General features: G+C 39.3%; 2 protein-coding genes across 3 annotated transcripts in view; both read left to right on the plus strand.

The window, feature by feature from the left end:
• Positions 1-1051: 1051 nt before the first annotated feature.
• On the plus strand, positions 1052-1848 carry LOC110045119 (uncharacterized). Its single transcript, XM_020750723.2, has 2 exons — positions 1052-1223; positions 1404-1848. Exons 1-2 carry the CDS (start codon positions 1097-1099, stop codon positions 1712-1714), a joined length of 438 nt encoding a protein of 145 aa, XP_020606382.2. The 5' UTR covers positions 1052-1096; the 3' UTR covers positions 1715-1848.
• A 4432-nt stretch (positions 1849-6280) lies between these two features.
• LOC110053973 (uncharacterized) overlaps positions 6281-22095 on the plus strand; it is a 42218-nt gene continuing 26403 nt past the window's right edge. The window contains exons 1-4 of one of the 2 annotated variants that reach the window (XM_089290630.1): positions 6281-7407; positions 16582-16838; positions 18436-18550; positions 18884-19009. In XM_089290630.1, the coding sequence (XP_089146756.1) occupies positions 7341-7407; positions 16582-16838; positions 18436-18550; positions 18884-19009 (565 nt within the window). In that variant the 5' untranslated portion in view covers positions 6281-7340. Of the gene's footprint in view, positions 7408-9021; positions 9358-16581; positions 16839-18435; positions 18551-18883; positions 19010-22095 lie in introns of those variants that run through there. The other variant, XM_089290631.1, reaches the window with a different exon arrangement.

Consider the following 22095-nt stretch of genomic DNA (forward strand, 5'->3'; position numbering starts at 1 on the left):
CTTTGGGTCTGGCGATGTCATTTCCTCGACCTCCTTACCGTGATGCTGAGGATCTGAAAAACCAGATGGCCGGTATGTCCGTCAGTTTATTGCTATAGTTAGCAGCCGTGTTTTCATTTGACCTTTGAAAGTAACACTAGTACTGTATTCAGTTGGGCCTGTTTAATGGTACTGAACACTTGCTAACCAGGTAGCACTTTTAGTTTCTCGGGCTAATGCGGTTTCTTTTGCGTAAATGTGTCGTATCTTATTCGGATAGACATTAGCAAAAGTTTTTGCCAAACGTGATTCTCTGTTTACTCCTTATTGTGCGAGTCTCGTACTAAACCTTTTATCTCTACTGTTTTGTGGGTACTTTTAATTTGTTCTGTTCCTTATATCGAAGCATAGCATGACCGATGAAAAGCCCCCTATATTCCAAGGAAACTTAATTCAATATTGTAACATCTCCGTTTTTTGCAGAAACAGAACTCGACCACCTTTGGCCGCCAATAGTCAAACGAGGTGAGATTAATAGACTACTTGTACGAGTTCGAACATAACCAATACCACTTGTTGTTAAATTGTTCCGTTTTGTAGAGCATAGTATAAAAAGCCTCCGATGTTCAAAGGAAACTTAATTCAATTGTAATTTGTCCGTTTTTACTGAAAGAAGAGCCCCTGTCAATTAAATTCAGATGTTATGTGGCCTTTGTTTTGTTTTTGTTTTTGTTTTTAAAAATGAACGAACCTCGACATTATCATCATGATATTATTTTTGTCTTAAAACAGGATAATATTTGTCACAGTAACTTAAACAGGGCAAGAAGAACTTAAAAAAAACCCGAATCTTACAAGGGAGGCCAGGTTGATAGTCAATATGGTTTTTATCATTACTCGTGTATGTGCGGCTTGGCCAATTCATTAAAATTATAAAGCTGTGAAAGCGGTTTTTAAGCTAGGAATAGAGGCTTGAAGAGAATTCCGAAGTTTATTTCTGGCCTTCTTTATTTGAAATGCCATCTATAGCAAGAAAAACATGAGTTTCATAGAATTAGAAACTTTTGGCACTTGCTTTGCAGAGCCGGAACTGAATGAGCCTGGCCGCAGACGTTACATGACGTTTGGCAACACCGCTGGCAATGTTGGCCAGCAGGGAATCAACTCGGGAAATGTTAATGTCGGAACTCAATGGAACGGTGGCTACGGCGGCCACTACTACGGCAACTACTACGGCCGACGAGGTGTGTACAACTTCTTGTAGAAAACTGTATAATATCTTAATTGATAGCTTGTTGCGTACATGTTAAGTCTTGTTGGTTTGTTCCTTTGTTCCTTTGTGACATCTTTCCTATAAAGATTTCTGTAATACCCTAAACTTAAAAGAAAAATTTCAATCGAATATTTTACATCTTTTGCTATAGAAACAGAGCTGGAGGAGCCTGGCCGACGTCAGATGAGCTTTGGCGGTACCGGTGGCAATGTTGGCCAACAGGGAACTAACTCGGGGAATGTTGCCGTTGGACATCAATGGAACGGCAAACGTCAGATGACCTTTGACAACACCGCTGGCAGTGTTGGTCAACAGGGACCTAACTCGGGGAATGTTGCTGTTGGACATCAATGGAACGGCAAACGTCAGATGACCTTTGGCAACACCGCTGGCAATGTTGGCCAACAGGGAACTAACTTGGGGATGGTTGTTGTTGGAAGTCAATTGAACGGCCGAAAATGAAAAAAAAAAGATTTCTTTCATCTTGAGTATGAAAAGCGACTTCCAGTTGTAGTTCAGTAATGGTTTAATGTGATTTTACTTGAGGGAAGCAATAATTGTAGAAGTAGTAAGAAAATAAAGGTGTTTGAAAAGCCGTTTTACTGTTTGCTGATGAGCCACGCATTCACTGGTCTATGTTGGGAAGTTTTTGCATTTAGGTAAGGGTTGAACAAGAAAAAGGTTCCGAGAATGTTGAAACCTGATCCAAGATTATTACGTGATAATAACGGAATCTTATGCTAAGCTGAATCCAGCAGCTTTGTTCTCGTGCTTTAAAATTTCCATTACAATATCTCCTCGCCTCTGAACATACATCACCCCCTCCCCCCCTCCTAAAATCTTACAATGCTGGATGGGTGCACCTCGTATCATGACGCGCGTTACCAGATTCGCGCATCTCTTGGTTTTCGTAGTGGTCTGAGCAAGTCTAAGCATCGTAAAGCGGATATCTGAAGACTACCTTGTGGTGTTCATAGTAGTCTGAGGATATCATATATGAACACGACTTTGAATCGCCTTGGCTTTGGAGTGTTAACCGTGGGAACAGCTATATTTTATTGGCTGCATTTTCAGTGATTGCATTTGTTGATTAGTTCCAGTCGCGACAGATAGCTCAGTCTTTGTCCGGTCGAATGTTGTTTAGCATCAGTGGAAAAGTACTCTGAAGGCAATTCCAAGATCCATAAGAGTGAGTCTAAACCAAGGAATGGCAATGTAAAAAAAGAAAAAAGGAAAAAACTCAGGTGCAACCCTGAAGAAACTGTCAATGATTTAAGAATGGCTGACTGTTAGGATCGAGAAACTATTTTAAACTAATCTCAGATATGTTGATAAAGTGGTTTTCCAAACCCTTTTAAAAACACCTATGAAGCGTGTGGAAAATAACAGCAAAATATAGGTCATGTTTAACAGCATAAAAAGGCATCTGGTACCTCACTTTCCCATTATTTTACTTTACAGCCTTAAAATATCATTATTAAACATATACCATGCTAAGTCTCATGCTCGAACTCGCAGTATTTCCCTTTGAGAAAAACGAAAATCTATGTCAATGTGTTGGGCGCAAATAACCCAATAATTATACAAGAACAAGAGACAAATCAATTTCAATGGCGAAAGTAAAAGGCTATAATTAATTAAAATCCTGTCATTTAACTGCTATCAGTAGAAACATAATGTCCACTACATAAAAACTGTTTTTAGACGTTTTCGATCGAAACATTGCGCGTTTACTTTGCTTAATTTCCTGTCCGCCGTCATGTCTAGTTTGTCATCGTGTGTATTTCCTTTATGTAAACAACACTGTGAATGGTTGTCATAACAAACGCAAAGAGATTTTCTGGAACCTCGATGTTTTCGATTCTCTAAAACGCTTTAAGTTCGTTAAGACACAATAATGGGTCAACTTGGAATGCTGTTTAGCATTAAGGACGTTAAAAGACTGTAAATTAATCGAGTTGAAATATCTTGAAGCAAATCAAAATCGCGCCCTTACGCTAATTGCTAAACAGCCGATCTCCGTTCAAGTTCAAGAAGTCGAGAGGTTAATCCGGTAATGTATTACCGGTACAGCAACAAAATCAAACCGAGGTCATCAAAAGTGTAAGTTTAAAAGTGCAGTGGCAAGTTCGAAATAAATTTCGCCCATATAAATTGGAAACAAGGAGTGAAACGGTCTGACCCGAAAGAAATAAACTAGATATTAATACGACTAATTTAATCCGAAAACGTTACAGAAAACATACCTAAAAGCCGTCGATTCCCCTCAATACCACTCCATATTGCCTTAAAGAGGCCAAGCTTTCTGCTGTAAGAATAGGAGGCCTTATGAATCTGTTTTTATCGGCAACCATGCTGCGTGGCTGATATTCGAGACTCAGTAAAAGTTGTCACACAACCCTACGAGCAGCCCAGTCACGCTTTCACTGCTCTCGCGCAAATGTTCAACATTTGGCAATTACAAGTTTAATGTAGTGACAGTAGATTGAAATGCACTTTTTAAAGCTCTTCTATCCAGGAGCAATTATTTCTTGTTCTTGAATGGCTCTTAGTTGTAGCTACAGTCGGGGAGGCGGGGGGGGGGGGGGGGGTGTACTCCCGGAAATTTTGGATATCTGTATGCCGTGGAAAATTAAGTGGTCTTCAGCTCTTAAAGGTAACACTGAAACACCAGATGATTCTCGAAGTATCACAGGGATCACTAAGCTAAATAATTTTGAGTTTAGTTCCGCTGAGTCAATTACTTGTTGGCGCGCATATTGCATTGACCGTGGACAGGTGGAAAAGCATTTAAACCGGAAAAGCCTGTTGCACATTATAATTTAGCGTTGTCCAACACGCAATCAGTCTGGTTGTAATGCTAATCGTATTTGATAGAATCTCAAGTTTTCTTCGACACATACTCACATACTGGGGTGGTGACATACTACTAGATGGGCGTGGCCGGGAGCCACGAGTTAAGTCAGGCAACTCGCAAAGCTTAACCGAGAAGAGTTTTAGTGAACCACTGGTGGAAGGACTGCAGATTGTCCCTACGCCTTACCCTAATAGGCCTCTGTGTTATTCTAATGAACTGATGCTGTTACAATGATACTATTTAGCTTTATGAACATGCTAATAGTCAAGGGTTTCTTCTGAAGTATAACAGATGATCTAATGTACTTTTTGTCCGACACTGCGCGCAGGCGCAGCGCAACAGTGCCTTAACAAACTAATCACTCTAGAACATCTGAAAACATAGATCTCGCGAACAGCTTACTTTCCTTAAAATAGTTTTTCACAAAGAACTACTTATTACACTGTAATTCCGGGAGTACACCGCCCCCCCCCCCCCCCTCGCCGACTGTAGCTACAACTAAGAGCCATTCAAGAACAAGAAATAATCACTCCTGGATAGGAGAGCTTTAAAAAGCGCATTTTAATCTACTGTCACTACATTTAACTTGTAATTGCCAAATGTTGAACATTTGCGCGAGAGCAGTGAAAGCGTGACTGGGCTGCTCGTAGGGTTGTGTGACAACTTTTACCGAGTCTCGAATATCAGCCACGCAGCATGGTTGCCGATATAATAAAAACAGATTCATGAGGCCCCTTATTCTTACAGCAGAAAGCTTGACCTCTTTAAGGCAATGTGGAGTGGTATTGAGGGAAATCGACGGCTTTTAGGTATGTTTTCTGTAACGTTTTCGGATTAAATTAGTCGTATTAATATTTTGTTTATTTGTTTCGGGTCAGACCGTTTCACTCCTTGTTTCCAATTCATATGGGCGAAATTTATTTCGAACTTGCCACTGCACTTTTAAACTTACACTTTTGATGACCTCGGTTTGATTTTGTTGTTGTACCGGTAATACATCGCCGGATTAACCTCTCGACAGGGAGATCGGCTGTTTAGCAATTAGCGTAAGGGCGCGATTTTGATTTGCTTTAAGAGATTTCAACTCGATTAATTTACAGTCCTTTAACGTCCTTAACGCTAAACAGCATTCCAAGTTGACCCATAATTGTGTCTTAACGAACTTAAAGCGTTTTGGAGAATCGAAAACATCGAGGTTCCAGAAAATCTCTTTGCGTTTGTTATGACAACCATTCACAGTGTTGTTTACATAAAGGAAATACACACGGTGACAAACTAGACATGACGGCGAACAGGAAATTAAGCAAAGTTAACGCGCAATGTTTCGATCGAAAACGTCTAAAAACAGTTTTTATGTAGTGGACATTATGTTTCTACTGATAGCAGTGAATTGACGGGATTTTGATTAATGATAGATAGCCTTTTACTTTCGCCATTGAAATTGATTTGTCTCTTGTTCTTGTATAATTATTGTGTTATTTGCGCCCAAAACATTCACATAGATTTTCGTTTTTCTCAAAGAGAAATACTGCGAGTCCGAGCATGAGACTTGGCATGGTATGTGTTTAATAATGATATTTTAAGGCTGTAAAGTAAAATAATGGGAAACTGAGGTACCAGATGCATTTTTATGCTGTTAAACATAACCTATATTTTGCTGTTATTTCTCACACGCTTCATAGGTGTTTTTAAAAGGGTTTGGAAAACCACTATATCAACATATCTGAGATTAGTTTAAAACGAGAAATAAATTGGAGTGGTTTTTCCACATTTGTTCGAAGTTTGAAGTCAATTGAATTTATTTTAAGACTTTAGCAGCGCTTCGTCCTCGCACCTTATTTCGGTCATTTTATTACACGAAAAACCGCACTTTGACCGCGCTTTCAAATTTTCGCAAATTTCTGAAAAATACAAATTCGCTGAAACCTTATAATATGATTTTTAGAATACAGTCACCTAAGGGCGTCTTTGGGCAAAATATGAGCGATTTGCCAAATGGGTCGTTGACCGGCGTTTCTCGATCCTAACAGTCAGCCATTCTTAATGATTTATCGAGGATTTAATTTCGCGCGACACTAGGACGTAATTAATGCAAATCAAAGACGCCCCCTCCCAGTCCTCCCTGTCCGTTCTGTTTTGCCCAATAGAGAAGCTGTGGTATTATACACACTGAACTCTGCTCGGGATAATTATTGGACACTCACAACGAAATCAAGGATTTCTGAAAGCTCTCCAGAAATTCTAAACAGGTGATGGTGGGAATTTTCAATTCACATAGGCCAATTTCTATATCTAGGCCACTATTTCAACAGCAGCCAGACATTCGAACCTCCACTAAGGGCCACCTTTCCACAATGGCCACTGGTCCTGATACTCTCAATCTTATTTTAACCATTCTACAAAAGCGCCCTCTACACAACGCCAACGGCAACTAAAGCGTGCCCGAAGCGCCAAAATTACCTAGCCGGGTTTCGCACGAAAACTCATTTTGACACAGATGCAAAAGGCAAATCGAAAACGGCCTATTATGAGGATCTCGGGACTACTTACTATTATTTACTGCACGCATACATTAAGTAATGGAGGCCAGATTGTTTTGTTTGAGCCACATTAGAATTTCATTCGTCGTTATGTCATTCTCTAGCCAATCAAAAGAAAAGAGGAAAACGAGTTCGTGATTTGCGTCACTCTAAAAAACCTGCCTATGACATGGTATCAAATTACTGATACAGTTTGACAAACAGCCAAGCTAGCGTCGACGACACTGAATTGACTTGCTTAGTTTTGTATTTCATAGAACACAGTTAACAGCGCTAATAAAGTCTCCGTTTCTAAATCTTCTGACATCTTTGCAAAATTTCGTGTTTTCACGTAAAACGCTAAAACTAGATTACATGGTAACTACATTGAATCAACGACATCATCGCTCTCTTTTTTCATTATATAGGTTAGAGACCGCAACATGACAAGATGTCAACGTCATAGCATTACTTTCCATGCCAATAAAAAAATAAATAATTCATCCACCAACCACAGTTGAGAGGAACTCCTTTGTTGCTGCAACCACCAATGATTAATATGTCGCTTATTTCTGGAGCTGGTGGTTTGAAAACTGATTCAGCCAGGTGTCAAAGTTTAGCTTTCCATGATGCGCAAAGTTGAACCGGACGTTTTAGCTTCTCACTGTATTTTGAAGCTGTTTTACAAGGTTTTCACGAGACCGTCTTAGAGATGCTCGTTGTACCTTTTTGCTTTGTTTTCCGCGTCTTGTTGGCTTCCTTGATCCCGGAGGCGCAAGGTAAGGTTGCCTTCAGTCAATGTTCGGAAATATCTTTGTTTTAGTGCAGCTTGTTTTGTTGTTATTAGCGTGTAGCAACAGAATGAGCGAGAGTTTTCAGTATCCTTGACTGACTCAATTCCATTTGATTAAGGGGTCCAGACGAGACTTTTATTAATATATAGCTTGGCCTTGTCGGGTAATAATTAATCAGCCAACACTTCGCGCATTCAGATCACGAATGCTCACAACATTTACCTGTTTTAAATTTTTTTACGTGCAAGAAAAAACCCACCGGCATATCTTCGAAAAAAAGCCTAAAACATAAATAATTTTGCAACATATTTGGGTGTAACACAAGCTTAAAAAATCGTGGCAGTGAAACTGCGAAAGCGGAAAGTGGAAGAATTGCGAGCAAGTGCTGAGCATTTCGACCACCAACACGGCACTACAAACAGACGGTTTGGCCTGCAGCAACTTTTTGCGCCCGTTTTGCGGCTTCTTGGATTTTCAACTTCTTGCGCTTCGAATGGTAAACCACAAAAACACGACATTTTTACTTCTTGCAGCGGCTTGCGAAATCTTGCCGTGCAAGAATTGTTGCGCCACTTCTTACGCGTGCATTATTTTAGGGCTGTACTGTATATGGCCTTTTTTAGACATACAATGATAACCTTCAGACACTGCAATAACTCCATAGTAATAGATGTCCAACAGTAACGGTTAAATGTAGAAATGATGATAGATCTCTGACGAATGCAGCCATAACACTACTGGAAAAAACCTGAAAAAAGTTTCAGGCTTTGAACGGGATTCGAATCCACGACCTTTGCGTTACCGGTGCAACGCTCTCCCAATAACTCTAGTCTACGTTTAAGACAATACAGCACTCCTTTCAACAAAATTCCTAGATTTATTTCCATAAGTTTATTCTGTGACGTTCTTTCATAACATTTGTATTCCAGATCCGTTTTCGCCGCTTTTTATCATTGCACCTGTTGAAGACTGTAGTTCCAGCAGTCGAAAGCTTGTAAAGATCTGAACATTTCTAACCAGTAAATGGTTTTTAAGTTTTTCATCTCTCAAAAGAGTAAAAATAGTATTACAAAGAATTTCAATAACGGTCCTTACTTGACGTGAAGCAAACTCGAGCGTTTAATGAACACCAAAAGAAACTAATTATTCAAGGTTTATTTGAAGGCAGCAGATGCAGTCGGTGGTGAAATTTGAAAAGACTGTTTTCTCAATGATAACGGTTTAGGGACGTTAAGTAACCAAATCAATCAAATGTCAGGTTTTCGGGTAGATTTCCGTCATTTGCAAAAACACTTTTAGACTACGAGTAGTCCCTCTTTCGCTTAGTCCGTCGTGCGTGACGCGAAAGAAAACCGCGAGAAAAAAATGCCCGCGACGGACTAAGCGAAATGTGGACTACTCGTTGTCTAAAACACTTTTGAATTTGTGAATTTGAATATCTAGAAATAAAAATAAAATCTCCGTTTAATTTCTAAACCTTTTGACATCTTTGCAAAATTTCGTGTTTTCAAGTAAAACGCTAAAACTATATTACATGGTAACTACGTTGGATCAACGACATCATCGCTGTCTTTTATCATTATTTAGGTTGGAGACAACATCATGACAAGATGTCAACGTCATAGCATTATTTGCCACCAACCAGAGTTCAGAGGAACTCTTTATTGTTGCAACCACCAATGATTAATATGATTCTTATTTCTGGAGCTGGTGGTTTGAACAGAGAACAAATTAAAAAATTGAAATTGACTCAAACAGGTGTCGAAGTTTAGCTTGTCATGACACGCAAATTGAATCGGACGTTTTAGCTTCTCGCTGAAATGTGATATTTTGAAGCTGTTTCGCAAGATTTTCACGAGACCGTCTTAGAGATGCTCGTTGTATCGTTTTGCTTTGTTTTCGTCTTGTTGGCTTCCTTGATCCCGGAGGCGCAAGGTGAGGTTGTCTTCAGTCAATGTTTGAGAATATTTTTGTTTAAGTGCAGCTTGTTTTGTTGTTATTACCGTGTAGCAATAAGGATGAACGAGAGTTTTCAGCACCTTTGCCTGACTCAATTCCACGTAAGGCGTCAGGACGAGACTTCGTTAAAGTGCCACTGAAACGAAATTTTCGTACTCTCTTTTAATATCCCAACCTATAGTTTCAAACGTGCTTAAAGTAATGGTGAACTTTATTTCTGTCAAATCCTAACGGAAAGTGCTTTTTTTAGCTGTTGAAATCGACTTTTTAGAGCAAAACTGTGTCCGGGCTCTGGAACCGAGTTTAAGGACCTTGTGACGTCACTGGTTGTATTCACGCAAGAAGCGCTATAGATTCTCTCTTGTTTTCACTTGATTTATTCAAGTTTATTCTTCATATTGTCGATATCTACTAGTTTTCTACCTCGTAATTTCTGTCCAGCGTTGACAGGAAATACACATCATAAACGTTGGAGGGCGCCAGAGAGTGTAGATTCATCAAAATAAATGCTACAGATTAGAACAGCTCAGTATACTTTTCGAACATCTTGAGTACTCGATTGGAGATTTCGAAGACGAATGTGGCAACTTTTATAATCACGTCCTGAAGCCTAAATACGATATTTCGTCGTCTGTTTTCAGCTTGGTTCTGAAATTTGGATTCTCACGTTTATCTAAGGTCTATTAACAAGGTTCGAATATATCCTCAGCAACTTTACTGCATTAAAAGCCGTAAGCGCATCAGCCATCCGCACAATCACGAAGTTATTAACGGTCCACAAGATTTGAGTCGAGTACTTCTTTGCACACAGAGGGCATCTTTTTATGATACTAATGAGTGAGAGTTCTTGTGGTAGACAAAATGTATCTTTGAAAATTGTGATCCGCAGCAGGGTTTGCTTTATCGCCGCATACGTATCAGTGTAAACAAAGCGGGAATTTCGCTTCTCTTTTATACGTATCTCCCAATTGCAATATTTCACGGCCGATGGATTACTTTGAGTTCTTTAACACATACTTATGTCTATGATCTCCATTTAATAGTATCCAAGTTCAAAACAATTCGTTAAAACGTCACTAGTTTACACTCCTTTCGAAGGTTTATTAAACAGAATTTGAACTAATTCGCATATATGACCTTTCGCCGCCGACATTGTCACGCTTTCTCTCCTTTCCTGAAAACATACCTGTAGGGTCATGGCAGCTTAGTTTACCTTTATAGTCTAAATTCGCTCCCTCATGTAAAAGAAGAGGGTTTCTTAAATTGTTGCCGTTGTGATAACTTGTAGCATGTAGCAGATACAACTGGACTAAAGTTCACTGTGGCACAATCTCGTCCGCTGTGAAACTCACAAAGTGTCCGGTTTCCTCGAAGCGAAGCGACTCGAAAACTCGAAGCGTTGTTGCTGCGATTCGTGCCGCAGCAGTTCGGATAATATTTTCAAAAGCCGCTTTCTCTTGTTTTCCTGTCTTTTTTACTTTACGAGTGTAGATATTGTTTAATTGAGTGCTGGCCATTTCACCAAGAGTCCCGATCATTTTGCGATCTAAGAACTCCCACTCGTTTGCTTGCTCACATTAAGTATCCTGCAAATATCCAATTAAATAGACTGGAAAGCCCCAGGATCGACTCTCCACCTCTTCATGTCTAAGGCCACTGTTATTATCTGCTTTACAGCTCTGAGATGTCCTTAAGATGTTTTTTTGGGGGTCTTCGAACAGTAATCTCTTCTCCCATAATCACTCTAAATTTTCAGCGCGGCATGAGAGCAATACAACCAGTGACGTCACTAGGCTGTTTTGGCCGCGCCAAAATGGCCGCCAATTTTGGCCTTAACCAGCCAACTTCGAACGGCTGAAAAAGCAGTTTTCGCTTACCGTATGCGAAAAAAAAGTTTGCAGTGTTTCCAAGTAAGGTTGAAACTTTATTACTAAGCAAAAATCTCACATACAAAAATTTCGTTTCAGTGGCACTTTAATAAATATATAGCTAGGCCGGAATGATAATTAATCAGCCAACACTTCGCACAGATCATGAATGCTCAAAACATTGACCTGCTTTAAAATTTCCTACCTGCGAGAAGAAAGCGACTGGTAAAAGTGTAACACTTTATAAGTAGTTTTGCAACACATTTAGGTAAAAAAAAAAAAACAAAAAAAAAACAACAAAAAAACAAGCCTACAAATCGTGACAGTGAAACTAGTTGTAATCCTGGTATACAGTGTTTGCAATAACTCTAGCCTCTAGAACAATGCAGCACTATTTTCAACAAAAGTGTTAGATTCATTTCCATAATATTAATCGGTTTTATTAGATGGCTTTGGCTTGTGGTCGATATAACGCGTGCTCTGATTGGCTAAGAACGAGATCTGAGCGGTCATTATGCAGCCGTAATGCCCACGGGCCGATTACGGATTATGCAAATTAGGAAGAGCCCGACTCTGAAAATTCAAGCCCATTGAAACGATGAAAGCCGATTAAAAACAGAAAGAGAAAGTAAATTTAATCCGAGTAGCTAAAAGTTTAGAGATTTTTCCTTAACAAAATTTATATAGAAGTCGTTTTTGACTTACCAGCCGGAACCTTGGCGGGCACTGGTGAAAAACAACCAAAGTTTACCGAGTCTGGTAAAGCTAAAATCGCTAAGTGAAAAACACCATCGGCAGATCTGTCATGCATCCTGAGCAGAACACCACGAAGAAACTTATAAGTTATCATCTTAGTCACAACAATTACTGAAATATTGAACTCCGCAACAGTTCTCGTCAAATAGATTCCCTCGCTTTAACACAAGCAAGTGTAAATCAGCTTCCAGGATCATCAAATATAAACAATCGGACGGTTTCTGTCGGTAGCAGTGTTTCTGATAACTGCAGGTAGTTTTAGACGTTCACAAGGCTTGAAAAGTTCATCCATAAATCCCAGAATGAAGAAGGCGAAGATATGTTGTCTAAAGCGAATGCGGAGATCGAGTTATTCTGAGCAGTACACTCTGAAGCATTAGTATTTTCTCTCACCGAAAGACCGTTGGTTTGGACTATTTTGAAGCACTTTCTGTCTCTTCTATCTGCGTTGACGTTTCGCCACAAAAGTCGGAAAAACTCCCCCATCAAGTTGTGGCACCACGATACTAAAATACCTTTTTGAGGCTGTGGCAATCATTTTTCCCTAAAGAAATGTGTGTTTTTCACGGAATACGTAAAGTTCACTGACTGTGTAGTTTTGCCCTGGGTTTGAGACGATCATGGATCGGTAAACGCGCGTATCGCCGGATGTAAATTGACGACTACCGCTCGAATAATTTTTTCTTTTCTTTAATTCATGAGTCATATATAAACAACTTAATAACCTCGACCGTTCGGTCGTTACGGGAAAGTCTCAAACCTCGGCCTACCGTATTGACCTCGCTATCGCTCGGTCAATACGGCAAGGCCTCAGTTTGAGATTTTCCCGTAACGACCTCACTCTCGGTTATTAAGTAGTTAGTATTACTTCAGTACATTTCTATTCCAGATCCGTTTTCGCCACTTTTTTTATCATTGCACCTGTCGAAGACTGCAGTTGCAGCAATCGAAAGCTTGAAAAGCTCTAACCCTTTATGACCACTGAATGGTTTTAATTTTTTTCATCTCTCAAAAGAGCAAAAGTGATATTACAAAGAAATGTTGGTCCTTCTTTACGTGGAGCAAATTTGAGCGTTTAACGAACACATAAAGAAACTATTTATTCAAGGTTTACTTAAAGGAAGCGGATGCAGTCGGTGACGAAATTTGAAAATACTGTTTTTTCATTGATAACAGTTTAGAGACCTCAAGTAACTAAATCAATCCAATGTCAGGTTTGGGGGTAGATTTCCGTCATTTGCAAAAACACTTTTGAATTTGTAGAAATGATATCTATATAGTCTTCCTTAAAACTAAGCTGAAATAATCATTAGGTTTCTTTCCCTATCACTCTTTTTGTTTTTTTGAACAGCTGAGCAAAATTTGGAAAAATGGTAATTAACTGTCTGCATGGGGTAAAATAAGACCGTTTTAATAAGTCAACGCATTAGAATGTATGTTAACACACCACCGACAGGAAGTTTTAACTTGGCACTTAGCTTGAACAGGTGGTTTTGTCATGCCCATGCAAATTTTTTAAAATACTGTCATGCTCTTATCATTTGTCGAAAAAATTATAATCTCGGACAAAGCGAGCTGGTATATTCTATCTTTAAATTTCTTAATTGTTATCCTTGGTGTTTCCGCAGTTCAGACGAAATTGAGAAAAAAACGTTGGTAGAAAGAGTTTGTTTTTATATTTAGTGGCACACAAAATAAATAATGACCTGTCTTCTTGCAACTGGTTAATCTGAATAAGTATTGGCTAGCGACTTAAAAGTGCGCTGTTTATGCTTTACGTAAAGTTAGACAGATGATATTAAGTAAATCAATATATCATAGCTAAGGAAACAACAAGGTAGGCTGCTTACGGTGTTTTTATTTGTAAATCAGGCATGGAGTAAGGAGCGATGGTTTAAAAGACGAGAGGTATTGAAATGAGACAAGGGTGCTCCACAAATGAGAGGAAAACAATCTTTTCAACTCCAACCTCTTCTTCTCCATAGCGACTTTTTTATTTCACTTTCGCGGGAATTGAGGTGGCTCAAAATTGTTTCCAGTTCTTAGATTTTGATGGGTCGTTATAACCGCTCTTAATCACTTGATGTTACAATCATGGTATCAAAGCATTGCCCAATCATTGGTGAACACGTTATCATTTTTGTGACACGACAGATTACCATAGCAACAGTATGACCTGCTAAAAACACCCTTAACACACGTCGAACCTAAGAACCGGCTGCGAGCAGTCCAGCAGCAAGGAAGGCGGGAATATTTACATTGCGTGGTGGCAATATTTCGTTGCATGTGGTTTTGTTTGTCGGCAGAAAAAACAACAATTTTCTAGTTACCGTGACCCCCGACAAGTTTGAACATAACGATAAAAAATTTCAAAGCTGACAAGCTTGTGGGGTCGTGTACTAAGTAAAAAGAATAGTTAAGAAGCTACCATTAAAGGGTAAAAATTATTCTTATAAAAGATATAATTTTGTTAGATTAAGTCAATAGTTAAAAAAATAGATAAAATTCTCAGATCTGTAGTTGATTATTTGTGGGGCTAAAACATTAAAATTAAAATCCTTAAAAGTAGCATCGATCCATTTAATCGTCCTGTAGCGTTCCAGAGGACAGCCCCTCAACAGAAAATGGAGTTTTGAAGGCAAAACTAGGAGCTATCAGCCCATCCTTCAGTCTTCAAAAAAATCTGTTGCGGTAGACAATCAACTCTTCAGCTCAGTAAAGTGCGAATTTCAGGTGTTGAATAACTGACAACACTTTTGCTCAGCTCAAACTGCCGAAGCAGACACATTTTAACTTTTACATTCGTGTGTTTAAATTCCGTTATTTCCGGCTTTGTCAACTACTCGAGATACCGAGTAGCTGACAAAGCTAGTGCCGATGTTTGAATACTATTTTTTGCAAGTTTTGGTCTGCAACGCAGCGTTAAATATTTATTTTCTTCCTCAGAAAATCGTCACGAAGTTTAAATTTTTAATTTGAGTATAGCTTGTTTTCGTGTCTATCTAGAGATAAACAAGTAAATAAGTATAAGTAATCATACGGTTTCGAGTTCAATTTGGAATTAATTTGCATGAGTGAGTTTTTCAAAAAGCTGAAATTTCACAAGCCACTTCGGCGAGTGCTATTTCAGCTTTTTGAAAATCTCACAAGTGCAAATTAATTCCAAATTGAACGAGAAAAGCCGTATTATTATTTATTAATAATATAAACGTGAAAAAATTCAAGTGGAGGAAGTGCCGGAAGATCTTTCTTCAGGTCATTTTCTCTCCTTCGAGAAAACTTTTTTCAAAGTTTCCGCACAAAATTCTTGTTATCATTTTACGAGATATCATTGGCTTAGAAAATTTTCTATTGTATTTCAGCCAATCATAATCCAGAATTACAATGTGTAATTTGCATTGGTGTTACACGTTTTGCACTGTGTTACACCTAAACTGCACTCCTCTCAGTCAATCAGAATCGAGTAATTTTTTTCATGCATATTATTAATGAATGAAGAAAAATATGGGTTATTGACCAAGTGTGAGGCCAAGATGGCTGGATATTGGCCAAGTTCTTTTTTTGCGTGTTTATGGACCGAGACGGAGTCGAGGTCCATAAACTCGCAAAAAAAAGAACGAGGCCAATATCCAGCCATCTTGGCCGAACAAGCTTGGTCAATAAAGGATTTATTACATTGCTTTCGGGGAAATTTTTCTCGCGGGACACGGCGAGTAGTCCCGAGCGGGCAAGATAGCTCCATCTTGCCCGCTCGGGTAGCCAATCACAGCGCAGGATTTGACTCATCTTGCCCGCTCGCGGAGCTAGCCATATAATAATATAAAATAAAATGATAATAACAATTAGTCATCATGCTATCGGCGAGGTCAGATTGACAAAAGAAAAAGTTTTAAATTCAACAATTATGGTTGAATTTCATTAGATGCGTGCTAAAAGCGACGCCGACAGAGTTAAAGTATTACTCAACCGCCTGCTTTCGTGATCCAGAGGTCCCGGGTTCAAGCCACTAGCGGGATTTGTTTCTCGGTAGTCCCGAGTTCAAATCCTCTGTCACGCTTTGTAAATAGGCAACTGGTCTGCGCCCTCCCCCCCCCCCCCTGCCCGTTAGGATTTTTAACTATGTTATTTTTATTTGAAATATTTGTTTCCTTAATTTGGTTTAGTGACATGCGTGTAAACTAGCCAAGCTTAGTGCTTGTATAGCTAATTGCATGACCATTATAAATAAGATTTACATTTACACTTACATTCGATTACCTTGAATAATGAATGCGCTTGTTCGGGTATGTTTAGCTCGAGCATGGTCAGCGGAATTTCAGGTGCACGTGGTTAAATGGCCGCTAGCCAGCGAACGCAGACGTATTTCCGCTGTCGCTTGTCTCCGCCTAAAATAACACGTTATTTTCGGTGGAGACAGGCGACAGCCGGAAGTACATCTGCGTTCACAGGCTAAGTAGCCGCATATGAATTCGAGTCGGGTCGTCCACCTTCGGCTTTGAAATTGCTCTTTTGCTCTATTTGCCGTGAAAGTTATATTTGAGTGTAGGAATAGTATGCCAATGTTTACTTTTTTCAGGTCACTGTCGCAATTTGAGATTCAAAAGTGCTCCAATCCATGGTCACCGGCTGAATAATCACGTGATACGTACTATTGGCGTCATGAATGAGGATTTCTGTGAAATGCAATGCTACCTGGAGCCAAACTGCGTCAGTTATAATTTTAAAAACAATGGAGAACACAAATGTGATCTGAATAACGCCACTTATGAACACGACAACGAACACTCAGGCGACCTCGCGAAGGACGAAAATTATGTGTATCGCGGAGCTGAGGTAAGCATGAAATTCAAAAGTTGAAAGTAATAACTTCAGTTTGAAATCTTAAACGTTGAACAGGTTATGGAGCTGTTTTGGTTTCGACTTCGAAACCTTGTGCAGGATCTTTTCAAGAGTTTAAAATCCTGTGTCGGGGCTCAAGTGGTACTATGATCAAATCCCCCCCCCCCCCCTTGATATTATAGGTGTATCATATAGAATTCCATGAAAGAAGAAAAACGCCGTTTACCGTTTGCAAGAGAGATATTTAAGTTTGAAAAATGTGTAAAATATGCACATGAGATGCCTGATGACGTCATACACTCAACCCAATTTTATATCAGGTATATAAATAGAGCTATCTTGGTCAATTTGCAGCACAGCCCATTGTAACTTGGCAGGCGAATAGTTCCACAGGAAACACACCTACAGCTACAAAAAACTCGGTTCCCATGGCAACTCAGTCTTTTCCGGTCCTCACCCACTTGATTTCAATATGTTAGTGATCTTCAGCTAGCAAAACATTAAACGATGCCACAAACTTGAGCTAACGTATTTATATGCCTGCTGGATCAAGCATATGAGGCATCATTTCCAAATATCATAATGGAACGCCAAAGGTTGCCAGAAATGCCTTTAATATTGAGGAGGTCTGGAACCCAATATGTTGCCATGGTAACCAAACTGTTAAGCTCGTATTGTGGGGCACATTAAGTAGAATCTTACTGCAAAGAAGCAAACATTTCTGCTACAAATTGGCTGAGATATCTTTTTTCATCATATTTGGTCAAAATTTGATTGAGTGCATGACGTCATCACTGGGCTAATTTGCATATTTTATAAACTTGAATATCTCTGGAACGAAAAGAGATATTTGAATATGGTAAACAGCATTTTTCTTCTCACACAGGCTACTTGTTTATGTTTTAAAATGGCTGCGATAGGAAAGATGCGATTATCTAAGCCTTTTACCGAACTGACGCGAAAAACATAACAGTACTTGGATAAGGCCAGTTCGCAAAGGCGACACAGATGGTTGTTAAAAATTAAGGGAGGCATTTCTTGCCCCGTTGACATTAACGTACCATATCATATTAGTATTTTTTGCTAAAGCCATTTTCGTTTGAAATTTAAGCAAATGCGAAGCATTGAAGCTGTAGTTGGCAAGATTTCGGTATCATGTAATATATCAAACACGAAAGACCGTGACCACATTTCCAAACACCGAGAAAAGAGTTGAAAATACGACGAACTTCGAGGTGTTTGGAAACGTGGTCAAACACTGTCTTGAGTGTTTGATATGTCTTCTCAATTGAAATTAAAGCTGAGGAGAAAACGGAGAAATAAAATCGTAAAAATCTATGGTAATTAAGATCAGGTATCCAAACACCGTCACGGTTGTGATCTCCTTTGTTTGAGAAGTACACATCAAATCCACTCTCCAAGAAAGACAAGTTTACGATGGTGTTACAGGTCATGATCGTGGGAATTTTTCAACATTTAATTTCCAGTCGTGTGGAAAGCAATTAGTGTTTATAGTTTATGTGTATTAATTGTTAAATATCGTCAATGCATGTCACTGTTGTAACGGCTATTTTTGTTCTTTTCGTTGAAGAATGCTTGTGCAAAGAAACCTTGCCAAAACAACGCAACCTGCCAGGCCGGTTTTACAGACAGAGATTACCAATGTTTGTGTATTCCCGGATTTACTGGCCATGACTGTGAAAACGGTACTAATACATTCTATTGCAATGAGTGGTCTTACTCAACTTAGCAATGAGAATTTTGATCGGGGACTTAGATACCAAGAATGAGAAGTTATAACAGGGAGCGTAACTGTAAATTTGGCTTTAATTTCTGTTGCTGTTACCATTATTGTTGTTGTTGTTTTTGTTGTTACAATTACTACTGCTGCTGTTGTCGGATCTTGCTTAAAAGCTGAAGTTTAAAAGGCAATTCATGCTGGGAGATCACATGGAATATAATAACAATTATCTCCGGTGAGATAATTTAATAACAATTGTCTTTACAGATATTTCATAGGAGTCTTCTTATTGTGTTAGATATTGACGAGTGCACCAATGGAACACACAAATGTGATGTTAACGGCGCTGTGTGTAACAATACACCGGGATCGTATAACTGCACGTGCGAAGATGGATTTGTTGGCGATGGAATAAACTGCACGGGTAAGTTGTATATTTAAACAAAGAGCTGTGCGTAATGTTCCACTGAGTCCCTTTCCACACTATGCTGGAGAAATTTGAAAACACAGCTGTTTTTCTACAGTTAGACTAGCGCCATACACACTAATCCGCAGGAAAGAGAGACCGGAGCTTGACGAAAACGCTCCAAACCGGATTAATTTGAAAACGCTGACTTTTAGTGAGGTTTAGTTTGGATGGAAAACATTTTGAAAACGCAGCTTTCGAAAACGATGGCGTCACGATAATCATGTGATTTGTACGGGTCCGCAAATGATCCCAGACCGGAAATGATCCCCATATTGGACCGCAAATGATCCCGATCAAAAAATAAGGAATGGCGTGGATTTATATCAGAGGAAGGTGAGAACATGTACAAAAATTATGAACCACAAAACATGTTTCATCATTTTACAAAAAAAAAATACCCCACAGTTGCTGTTTTGTTCTTCGAAGGGTACAGATCGTTTTCGCTGTCACGCAATAAAAAAATATAATAATAAATCGAAAACCAACCAATGGAAAAAGCTAAGAAATTGTGATGTACGCTATAGAAGATAACTAAATAAGATACTTCTCCAAGTTTTAGGCCTGTGCGTTTCCCCAGACTTCAGATATTCGTCGTAAATGTTTCCCAGAAATTTACAGAGCCCAGTAAGAAAACGCCATGTTGGTGTACATCCGTGGTACACCAATATGGCGGCCGGAATATAGTGTAAACATTTGGAACTTACTTTGGCTTTCTAGGCGACTGATTATCAGTACTAAACAAACAAGCATTTACATAAGCACTTTTCCTAGTGCTCTAACGTCTAAAAAGGCTCAAAATCATGAGATAAGCATATATTTTTCAACAAACTCGATCGTAGCCTTGTGTCACGCAAGCTCCATAACCCTGAAATTGAAACTGCTCTAGTTTCCGAACGAAGCTGCGTGACGCTAATTTTAAACAAATATAAATATACCGCCTCTTACGCCTGATGAAGATAAAAACACGTCACGTGAAGACGATCTATTGCATTAGATGTCTTAGAAAAACACATACTTGTAAATATTCTCGAAATCCCGGTGGCGATAGTATCAAACATCTATCAAACAGTTAATTGTCAAAACGAAGTGCAAGCCTTGGCCTTGCTCGCATGGTCATGAAGCTGAACTTCATAACTATAGCTTGGAATTTTGGCTTCTTATAATACTCAAGTAATCATTTCCGAGGAATTAAAGCCAAAATACGACCAAGGAAAAATTATAAAATAAATTTGTTCAAATTTCAAGTGCTACACACTAGGTGTTTTACAGTTTAGCGTTCAGAATAGACGAACACTAATAAGAGTTAATCTTCTTTTATTCTGCTAACAACAGAACACTCGAACCACAACAGCTTGCTCAAAGGGCACGTGTTTACAACTGGGGGGAAATTGGTAAATCCCCCTCCTAGAACTAAATGTCATGTGATAACGCAATAATGTTCTAGAAATGTCACGCAAGGAATGTTGAGGGTCACCACAACAGAGTGATGAAGCGTTGTACTTGGCTTACATTTCTTTGCAATTCTCAGTAAAATTATGATCAGTGCAACATACGCTACATATCCTCCTTTGCTACACATTGATATTTCGGTGTTATAGTTAAATACAGAAGTTGAACGAGACTTACCGGAAGTTGAAGTTCGACTGGGATTCCACCTTTGTCACCATACACAGAGGGATTACATGAGATAGCATTGCGCCTGCGTGAACTCAGTCTTTAAAGCACTAGCCATGTGCATCGTAGGAAGTAAGTAACAGGGTGGGTCCAAGGGAGGGCATGTAATCCCTCTGTGTATGGTGACAAAGGTGGAATCCCAGTCGAACTTCAACTTCCGGTAAGTCTTGTTCAACTTCTGTATTCCACCTTGTCACCCACAGAGGGATCACATGAGACTTCAAAGACAGATGCACAGGCTAGTAGTAAATAATTTCACACAAGTGAACATACTACTGCAAAACTTTATTGGCAAACATGTCTTCCACAATCTTTTTGTCATAGAATTTAGCAAAGGTGGATTCTGACTTCCATCCAGCCTTGTCAAGAATATTTGCTAATGGAACATCACTCAGCTTTGCCTTAGAAGTTGAAGCTGACCTTGTGCTATGAGGCTTGAAAATGTTAACATCAATGCCTGAACTTTGTAATACAAACTTAACCCAACGACTAATCGTGTCTCTAGACACTGGACCGTACGGTTTAACATAACTTAGCAACAGTTGACTACATGAACGAGTCTCCCTTGCAAACTTTGTTCTTGTCAAATACTCCTTAAGAGTGGTCACAACACAAAGTCTTGGATCTGTGAATGATTTAAGTTCAATCACCATACCCTTGGACCCTGGTTTGGACTGTTTAACATGCTCTTGAAGTCTGAACACTATAGAGGAGCCAGAATCTATCATGCTGTCCACATTGAGAAAAAGAAGGGATTGCCCCCTTTGAGCAGTGACTAGAGCTAATAACATTGTGAGCTTCAGAGTTAAACTCTTGAGAGAAATCTCGTTAACAGGGGACAAAGTCTTTAAGTAATCAAGAACTTGGTTTACACCCCAAACTGCTGTATAACGAGGCATCGCTGGGCGAGATTCAAATACTCCCTTTAGAAACCTAATAACTAAAGGATGTTGCCCAACTGGGATACCATCTATTGAAGGGAGTATTGAAGAAAGTGCTGAACGAGCAGTATTAAGGCTACTATAACTAAGACCACTGTTAAATGAAGTCAGTAGAAACTCTATGATTTGGGCTAAAGAGGGACGAACTGTACTAATCTGTTCTCCATGACAGAAGTCAAGCCAATTTTTGTAGTAGGATTGATACTGTTTAGATGTGCCTTTCCTCCACGACTTGAGGATAATCTTGGTAGCTTCTGCAGAAATGCCTTGCTCCGTAAAGGATTCCCCGATAACTTGCATGCAATTAGTTTCAGTTTGCCCTCCATGGGATGTGGTTGACTGGGCTTGCTTGGAAGATACAATGTCCCTCTTGTCACTGGTAACAGTCTGGGCTTGTCGACCAAAAGACTCATCAGCTTTGGATAC

This window comes from Orbicella faveolata, unplaced genomic scaffold (genome assembly GCF_042242905.1).
Source record: "Orbicella faveolata isolate gen_17 unplaced genomic scaffold, um_ofav_v1 contig_2, whole genome shotgun sequence".
Lineage (NCBI taxonomy): Eukaryota > Metazoa > Cnidaria > Anthozoa > Scleractinia > Merulinidae > Orbicella > Orbicella faveolata.